General features: G+C 40.9%; 1 protein-coding gene across 1 annotated transcript in view; it reads right to left on the reverse strand.

Annotated features, from left to right (window-relative positions):
* The window catches only part of ltn1 (listerin E3 ubiquitin protein ligase 1), a 134,832-nt gene extending 126,410 nt beyond the window's left edge, over positions 1-8,422 (reverse strand). Inside the window, exons 1-2 of the mRNA XM_072584941.1 lie at positions 8,292-8,422; positions 2,476-2,679 (exon numbers count right to left, since the gene is read on the reverse strand). Of these exons, the coding sequence (XP_072441042.1) occupies positions 2,476-2,679; positions 8,292-8,333 (246 nt within the window). The 5' untranslated portion in view covers positions 8,334-8,422. The remainder of the gene's footprint in view (positions 1-2,475; positions 2,680-8,291) is intronic.
* Between the last annotated feature and the right edge of the window lie 1,585 nt (positions 8,423-10,007).

Below are 10,007 nucleotides of genomic sequence, written 5' to 3' on the forward strand. Positions count from 1 at the left end.
TAATGCCATTACTAATATATTTTTGTATAGTGAAAATATTACTTACTATTCCAGCATTCTGAATTTTGAGATTCTTATTGATGTCAAAAGTGAAATCTAAACAGCTATAAAAGAGAAAAGATGCTTGACATTTATTTGCAATGGTGATATTATATATTTTTTGAAAAATTTGGACAGTATTGGATGTGTTCTGCAAAGTGGTCACCCAGTCTGGATTAGTGTCTGTTCCAGATTTTGAGTAGAGAATGCAATGTGCTATATTGGGAGGTCATATTGTGGCTGTACAGGACATTGGTTAGGCCACTGTTGGAATATTGCGTGCAATTCTGGTCTCCTTCCTATCGGAAAGATGTTGTGAAACTTGAAAGGGTTCAGAAAAGATTTACAAGGATGTTGCCAGGGTTGGAGGATCTGAGCTACAGGGAGAGGTTGAATAGGCTGGGGCTGTTTTCCCTGGAGCGTCGGAGGCTAAAGGATGACCTTTTAGAGGTTTATAAAATCATGCAGGGCACGGATAAGATAAACAGACAAAGTCTTTTCCCTGATCTGGGGGAGTCCAGACTAGAGGGCATAGGTTTAGGGTGAGAGGGAAAAGTATAAAAGTGATCTAAGGGGCAACTTTTCCATGCAGAGGGTGATAAGTGTATGGAATGAGCTGCCAGAGGATGTGGTGGAGGCTGGTACAATTGCAACATTTACCATGTGTCTGGATGGGTATATGAATAGGAAGGGTTTGGAGGGATTTGGGCCGGGTGCTGGCAGGTGGAAGTAGATTAGGTTGGGATATCTGGTCAGATGGACGTGTTGGACCAAAGGGTCTGTTTCCATGCTGTACATCTCCATGACTCTAAAACACTGGTTTGGGATAATACTTCCATCACAACCGTAATAAGGAATGAGTTAAACATTGACCAATGATTTTTGATTATATCATTGTCCTGTTCTAATAGATTCTAAACTTCAAATACATCTTGATATATTAAAACTGAACACAAAAGTTGGCCATCCAAGAGTCACCTGACTTCATTTGTGCACTGAACTGACTTCGAAATAAAAACAAAATTGAAACTGATGCTGAATCTATGTCTTTTCCTGAAGCTAAGCAAAAAGAATATTGGCAAATTAAATGGCTTATCCAAACAAGGTTGCCTCAACTTCTCCATGTGTCAAAATAGAACAAAATGGGATGGTTTGTAATTGTTAATCCAATCCCATGTTTGGAAACAAAAGATTTTGAACACGTGGAAGTCATACAATGAGGGAACAATTTTGTTGTCTGCTTTTAATAGGAGCAATAAACAGAATTTGTAAACAGAGTTGCATCGAAGGAAGTCAACCAAGCCAGAAGGTAATAATTAACAATACCTTGAAAGTGGGAGATCCTAGCAGAGCGAAGGACTGCTTCCAGACTATTGCAATTTAAGTTCAGCTGAGATCCATCCTCATGGAAATTCAACTACAAGAAGCTTTGGATCTAACTAAGAATTCCTTGTTTGAACAGATCTGCACTTCAACTTTAAAGCTTCAATGTCATCTAAGAAGCTACCTGCCTGCCACAAAAGAAAACAAAAAAATTATATGCTGCAATTATAGTTTACCTTGATCAGTATGAAATCTGATTGTGGGCGTGCTTAAATATGCATGCCAAGTGATTGAAATTACAGAAACACAGAATTATCACTGTGTAGGAGGCCATTCAGTCTATTATGCCTTCACCAGCTCTATTACCTACTGCCAATCTCTGCCTTTTCCTCATATCTTTGCAAAGTATTATATCCAAAAAAAATCCAATACCCTCTTGCACACATCAATTGAACCTGCTTCAATTAATTTCCATGTAGTACATTCCATACTCTAAAACTCTTTCAGACAGTGAGTTTTTATCGCACATTATCCTTGCTTCGTTCGCACATCACTTTAAATCCATGCCCTTTCCTTCCTGTATTTTTTACAAGCCAAAACAGCTTCACCCTACCTACTCTGTCCAGCTTACTCATGATTTTGAAAACCTCAATCAAATCTACTTTCAGCTTTCCTCTCTCCCAAGAGGTACACCATGTTATTTTCAGGATAAATGAGGGAGAAGAAGTAACTTATCTTAAAACTTACAAAATGCTTTCAGATGAATAATTTAATTGGAACACTCAGATGGAGGACAAGGAAGCACATCCCTCTTATGTATATACAAACATCCTGATTATCAACAGTAAAAGGGAACAGATAAAATTCTGTATGTAAAAACAGTCATGTCATTGACTCAGTTGACCTGAATGCTCTCTCGGCATAAAACAGAGCATGAGCACAAAAACAGCAAAAACAAAAGCAGAATCTCTTACTCCACTATTATCCTCCACAAGTATTTTGTGATACACAGTCACAAACAGAATTTTGCAGATCAGCTTACGAAGTCAATTTCCCCAACAATGACTTCAAGTACAAAAATGAGCTTCTGTGAAAAATATTAGCAAAACATACTTTTAATTTTGTTGTTGCATCTCGTTTCGACATTTTGCGTAGAACTAATCGAAAGTCAGCATCTACCAAACTATCCACTTCTTCAAATCCTTGGACTGCAGGAACATAACCCAGTTCGTTCTGGTTGGCTCCAAACCCAGTAAAGCCTGGAACTGTTCCCTTGTCTTTAGCCAGCAGCTCAGCTGCTTTACCACTGCTTGATGGCTGTAAAAAAAACAAAGCATCTCAAAGTAACTTATGCAAACTTCCTTGGAAGTCAAATGAGGTCTGCATGATTTTTGATTTTGACAGCTGGAGAACATTTTTTTAAAATGTTGTATTGAAACAATAACATTTCTATTGCACAGAATCACCAAAATTGTCAATGGTTACGTTAGTGGCAATTAGCCTCAGAAGCATTTTTCACAAGGGTACATTTCAGACAATTCAGTCTTCAACTGCTGCACTGATTAAGATCCCAATCTGAAATTCTGTAAATGTAGGATATAATTTCTCCGGAGAGTAAAGAAAAGGAGGTCTACTATTAAACTGAAGGTTTGTACTGTGCAAACAAAATGGGCAATTTTAACAAAAATCATCCACAAATAAATGGACTGTAGTGCTGACGCATGTTGGAATTGTCCAGCACAATAGTGTCAAGCATCCCGAAAACTTGTGCGCTTTGGAAGCAGAAAGTGGTAAAGAAATCAGCAGGAAATAATTATGTCCGTGATGAGATATGGATAACGTGGAAGGTTTCAAGACAGAAGACAGGTACAAATGATAAACAAAAAGATACTGTATTGCTCCAGCACTATTTTCTAGTTTTTGTACATTACACCCATAAGATCTGTATATAGCAATTATGCGGAAGGTATCTAACCAATTTTATTTCTGTGCAATTCTTCAGCAGAATTCAAGCATTGTCATTAATAGCAGACAACTGCTATTGCAGCACAGGGTTGTGTGGATGTGCAGGCTTGGCAAACATCAGGAATACTGGAATAAAACAAAAGTACTGTGGATGCTGAAGATGTAAAATAAAAACTAGAATTGTTGGAGAAAGTCAGCTGGTCTGACAGCACCTGTTAATGCTGAACAGTTAATGTTTTTTCAAGTCCTGGATGACTCTTATTCTAAATTGAAGAGGGCTGAATAAATGCTCTGCACAAAGTGGGAGGAAGAAATGGTGAGGGTGCCCAGAGCAAAAAGCAAAAGGAGTGCTAATAGTTGCACAGGAGTGATATTTATGAAGGGTAGTTGTTCAAAGTATTAATGGTAGGTGTTAAAAGAAGAAAATAAATCAGTTCTACTGAAAGTAAACAAGACAGTGTGAGGTGGAGGGCAGGGGGTATTATGGCAGTAGGAGGGTAATCGAAATAAAGAATGGTGTTTATGCTCTGAACCTGTTCAGCTCAGCATTGAATTCTGAAGGCTATAAAGTGCTTAAGCTCAAAATCAGGCATTCCTCCAGCTTATATCAGACTTCACTGGAGCAGTGTAGGAGACCTGGCACAGAAATGTTCGCATCAGATGAAGACTGAAAACGCTGCCTCAATATTTCTGCTCCTCTACCCAACAGATCCTGTCAAACCGTGCTTGAACCCTAAAATTATTGAACTTGATATTAAGTACAGATGGTTGCAGGGTTCCCAAGCAGAAACTTAGGTGTTGTTCTTCCAGCTTGCACTGAGCACCGCTGGAGCACTGCAATGAGCCTAAGATAAAGATGTTGGCCAAAGAACATGGTGATGTGTTGAAGTGGCAAGCAATCGTAAGCACAGGGTCTTGTTTGCAGACAGAACGTAGGTGTTCAGTGAAGCAGTCACACAGTCTGCGCTTCATTACCCCTATTTAGAGGAGACCACATTGTGAGCCGCAAATGCAGTCGAGGAGAATCTAGTCTAGAATCTCCACAGCCTTCTAGCTTTAATATAGAGTTCAACAATTTTAGGGCTTAAGCACCTTTACTATGCATTCCCACCAGCCCCCACTAATTCTTCCCCCCCGCCCCCTCCCCCAATCACCAACCCAAACAATACTAGTGAGAGAGGGTCATGGCTTTTTGTGGCTGGTTGGTATTCATGTATCCTGAAAACTAGCCACCAGGACCTCACTCAACACTGACCTCCAGGCAGAATACTTTCCATCTACAACAACTCTCTGTCTTCTGTCAGCCAACCAATTCCAAATCCAGATAGCCAAACCCACCTGTATCCCACACCTCCTGACTTTATGAATGAGTCTAACGTGGGGAACCTTATCAAATACCTTGCTCAAGTCCACATTCACCACATCCACTACACCACCTTTGTCTACCTGTCTTGTCACCTTTTCAAAGAGTAAAGTATTCCTCTATCTTTTTCTGAAATCTCTCTCTAGCTGTTGTTCCCTCCTGCTTGTAGGAATCTGTTTGAATTTACCTCTTTTGCCAAAGGGTGTGTTAATGAGATGTTATTGTATTGGGACAGTTAATTAGTAATAGTTACTGTATCAAGACGATACGTTTTCCAATAGTTAAGTTATTCTAAATTACACTTTCTTTTGTTTGTGTTTCAACTATCGTGTTTAAATAAATTGTTTATCTTAAAACAGTGTGATCTGACCAGCTGCATCACACCAGAAACACCCACTTCACATCTGCCTTTAAAATGAGAAAACATTGGGGTCTAGGCTACCTTCTTGAAATATGTTGAGGTTGTCTGGCCTGGTCCATAACACAATCAACATCTTTCTTCTAATGTGTTGACCAGAACTGTACACAATATTCCAATTATAGCCTAATCAACATGCTAACAGCTCCAGCATTACATCTTTGCACTTGCATTCCTGCTTTGGCCAATAAATGTAAGTATCCCATATGCCTTCTGAACCAACTTAACAAGACGCTCAATACCTTCAAGAATCTTGCTATATGCACATTGCAGTCTCTCGGATCTTCACAGGGTCCTTCCATTGACAGTGCAATTTCTCCTTTAACTCAGTTCATTTTTCTCCATGTCAAAGGTTGGGTATATATATTGATCCCAGTTACGTCTGTCATTTTGAGGGGTATGTGGAATATGCTCCAGTTCTACACAGACAGCCCTCTCCCAAATCTTTCTCCAGTCCATTGATGTGCTTACTGGACTTGTTCGGAATTGGGAAAAAAAACTCAAAATTTTGCTTTCAAGTTCCAACCTTTTCTCACCCCTACTTGGTCCCTCCGACTCTTCTTCCATTTGGTCATGTCTGTTTTCTTTTCTGGGGACAGATTGTCTACCAATAGTCATTACAATTCCACCAACACCCACAACCACCTTAACTATACTTTCTCACACCCAGCTCTCCTCTTACTTTAAATCTATGGCATCTGGTTATTCATTCTTCCACTTATAGAAGAAGTGCTTGCCCATCCACTGTTTTTCATTCTTTCAGTTTCTCCAACTCATCTATTATAATGACACCTTCCACAGGAGTGCTTGTCATGTTTTTCTTTTCCCTCAACTGAGGATTCACTTTATCACCATGGTTGACAAGACCTTCAGCTGTGTGTTATGACATTGGGTAAACCCCCTCTGCTACTTTAAACTCGACATACAGAGAAGCTCACCTCATGTCGTATCTGTTAAATTTTAAGAGACAAAAAACTATCCCAGTTTTCACTATTTAAAGTGAAAATTAACAATTTTATTCTTTAAGTCCAACAGGGAATATTAAAACTACTATTTACAACTCCTTTCTCTTGAACCTATCTTTTACCTCCCACTCTACAATACTAGTCCAATTAATAAAAAACCTGATTAAAATTTGCAAAAAATAAATCACGTTTCAAAACCAGTCAGCTTTGTCAATTTTTCTCTGTACATTTTCCTGGGTCAGCTCTTCGATCTTTTGCTGCACAAGTTTTGTTGTGGACAGGTACCTTTTAGAGAGCTATTTAGCTAGCAGTCTATACTTGTTGGTTTTCTTAGCCCCCCGCAACTGTTCAAAATGCCCAATTTTATACCCCAAAACATTGGATCATTTCAATGGTTTGATGTCATCAAACACTAAATTCAAATTTGATTGGATTTTGGTACCTGGGGCATAATTTAAATTGATTGGTCAAATTTGAATTTGTTTTTGTTCCATGGCAATGCAACTCCAGCTACTTATTTCAATCATGTCTTACATTTTTACTTTGTTCAGCACTCTGTGCTTTCGGTCAGTACTTGCAGGGTGACACAGTGGCTAGCACTACTACCTCACAGTGCCAGAGACCCGGGTTCAATTCCTGCCTCAGACGACAGTCTTTGTGGAGTTTGCACATTCTCCTTGTGTCTGTGTGGGTCTCCTCCGGGTGCTCCGGTTTTCTCCCACAGTCCAAAGATGTGCAGGTCAGGTGAATTGGTTATGCTAAATTGCCCATAGTGTTAGGTGCATTAGTCAGGGATAAATGTGGGGAATGGGTCTGGGTGGGTTGCTCTTTGGAGAGTCAGTGTGGATTTGTTGGGCCGAAGGGCCTGTTTCCTTACTGAACGGAATTTAATCTTGCTAGCTTCTTCTCTTTCTCTCTCTCAAAAGGTACAGTACACACCTACACTTTCATGTGTCTGACCCCTTTGAAGAGGCATGCTCTACATTGGCGGGATCAAACACAAATTGGGTTACCACTTCATGGAACACCCTTGCACTGTCCATAAGAATCTCATCGACCTTCCAGCTGCTTGTCATTTCAATGCATCTTTTTTGCTCTCATGCTGACAGAGTGTTGGAGGCTGAGGGGTGACCTTAAAGGGTTTAGAGGGATATGGGTCTAATGCTGGCAAATGGGACTAAATTAGGTTAGGATAGCTGATCAGCATGGACGAGTTAGACTAAAGGTCTATTTCCATACTGTACAACTCTATGACTATGTCTGCTATAGACTTGCTGTAATGTTCTAGCAACATCCAATACAAACTGGCAGGACATTTCATTTTTTCACTGAGGCAGTTTATAGCCTTCAGGTCACAACACTGACTTTCACAACTTCAGTGCCTCTAAAAGCATTTTTCCCCCCATCTTTGAAAGCTGACAATAGTAGCATTAGATGCTGCCTAGTGCAATGAACACAAAGACTAGCCTGACACTCAATGCAAAGGCAGAAGTGTAGCCCTCTTAGGTGAATGTAAACAATTCTACAGCAAGGAAGGCCTGTGCAATAAACAGAAATTACTAGAGAAACTTGGCCGATCTAGCAGCATGAATTGGGGGGTGGGGGAGAAGCACAGTGAATGTTTCATGTCCAGTGACTCCAGTTCTGAAGTAGGGTCACAGGATCTGAAACTCTGCTTCCTTTCCACACGTTGCCAAGCCTGCTGAGTTTCTCCTGCAAATTTGTTTTTGTTTCCGATCTCCAGCATATGCAGCTCGTGTTTGATTTTAGCCCTTTTGGAGTCCTGGCGGACACTCATCCTCCTCAACATCAAAAAGCTCGTTATCAAATTAAAGATGGTGATGGGGGGGGGGGGGGGGGGAAGAGAAGGATTGCTGCTCTGCACAATTTGCATTTTAAGTTTGCTACATGAAAACAGTGACCACTTTCAAAGTATTGCAACGTTTAAGGCGCTGTGGGAACGTCTCGAGATCGTAAAAGCGCCAAGTTAAGAGATAAAATCTTTCCTTCAAGCACAGAACTTGAAAAGTGGCTAACGATATAAGGAAGGAAAAAAAATAGCAGGAGCAGGGAGGAGGTAGTAGCATGGTGCGGCCGAGTATCCTGCTTGTGTGCGTCTGTGTAAGTGTGCATTATCTCAGGAAGAACGGTTGAGCTTCAGAGGGAGCCCGGTCCCGAGCAGCAGCCCGCCCGCCTCGAATGACACTCGCTCTCTTACCCGCACATTGCCTTTCGTTCGCTGCTTGTTTCTCCCACCCATCGCGCGCCCACTCTCCGGCTCGCTGCACTTCCGTTACTTTCAAATGGCCACGACACTCCACATTCCGCTGTCACTGCGCTTGCTCCGAAGCAGCCCGTGTGCTCTCCTCTTGAACCGACCGGCCAGAAACAACAACCCCATTGGATGTGTGGTTAAACCTCAGCTGGTGTCACGTCCCAAAGTCTTCATGTGCGACAGACACGGCGGTGTTTTGCAATGGTGGATTGAGTTGGAGGTTGGGAGTGGCTGGAAGGGTGCAAAGTCTGAGGGAAATCTAGATGTATTACAGGGTATTTCGATTTTTCTTTTGTCCCTGTTTTGGCATAGTTTCCACCTTCCTAAATCCTCATTTCACTACTTCACAATGAATTTGCAAGCTTATGGATTTATGAATACACAACTTGCACGTATAGCATGATTAACGTTGGCAAAACATCTGAAGTGCTTAATGGAAACAAAATCAGCCAAACCGGGGTGGAGGGGTTGTTAGGACAGTGTCTCAAAACCTGGTCAAAGATGCACAAGCTTGAGAAAGATGGAGTATTTTTAATCCAGAGTTCACTTTAGGAATTCAAGGATTTTTCTCCCCTTTTAATGAAGGCACGTCTGATCGCTCGTATTATAAGGTGCTTGAGACAGCAGAATTGGGGCAATGGAGAGTTGTGGAAAAATTGTGTGACATAGAACATAGAACAGGCCCTTCAGCCCACGATGTTGTGCCGACCATTGATCTTCATATAAAGTAAACCTAATGTACGAACCCTGAAATTTCTGTGACCATATGCATGTCCAGCAGTCTCTTAAATATCTCCAATAACCTAGCTTCCATAACTGCTGCTGACAACGCATTCCATGCTCTCACAACTCTGCGTAAAGAACCCGCTTCTGACATCCCCTCTAGACTTTCTGCAGAACAGCTTAAAACTATGACCCCTCGTGTTAACAATTTCTGCTCTGGGAAAAAGTCTCTGGCTATCAACTCTCTATGCCTCTCATTATCTTGTACACCTCAATTAGGTCCCCTCTCTTCCTTCTTTTTTCCAATGACCTTTCGAAGTTTTACAGATATAGGGACCATGAAGAAATTTGAACATGAGGATATGAATTTTCAATTTGTTTTGGGGAATTAATGCAGGTCTCAAAGTAATGTGTATTTGGTGTATGGAAGGATACCGACAGCAGTGTTTCAGACGAGTTGAGGTTTATGGATGGTGGAGGATGATTGGGAGAATGTTGTACCATTGGAGTTTGAAGATAGCATCGGGAGGTGATGGGTTGTGACAGGTGATGTTATGGACGTGAAAATAGATGTAGGAGAGAATAAGTTCAGGACTGGCGCAAGATATCATTTTGAGGAAGGTTTAATATGAAAGGAACATGAGGGGGGCCAGTAAAATGATGGGGAGGGTAAATTCTTAGCACTGATAGGAGTGATGTGAATTTAAATTTACTTTCCTTTTTTTTACAATTTCTTTGTTCTGTTAGCTATCTTGTTACCTGTGGAAAAATTCACTCTTTAGCCACCTCTTTCTCATATCACATAGGTCTCCCCTGCACTACCTCCAATTTCAAAATGTATGAATGTTGAATGTGAGATAGGACAATGTAAAAAGGATCTCAGAAAATGGTTTGCAGTAGCGAAAAGGAGCCAAAGATTATCTTGACTTTCCAGAA

The sequence above is a fragment of the Chiloscyllium punctatum genome, chromosome 15 (genome assembly GCF_047496795.1).
Source record: "Chiloscyllium punctatum isolate Juve2018m chromosome 15, sChiPun1.3, whole genome shotgun sequence".
Classification (NCBI taxonomy): domain Eukaryota; kingdom Metazoa; phylum Chordata; class Chondrichthyes; order Orectolobiformes; family Hemiscylliidae; genus Chiloscyllium; species Chiloscyllium punctatum.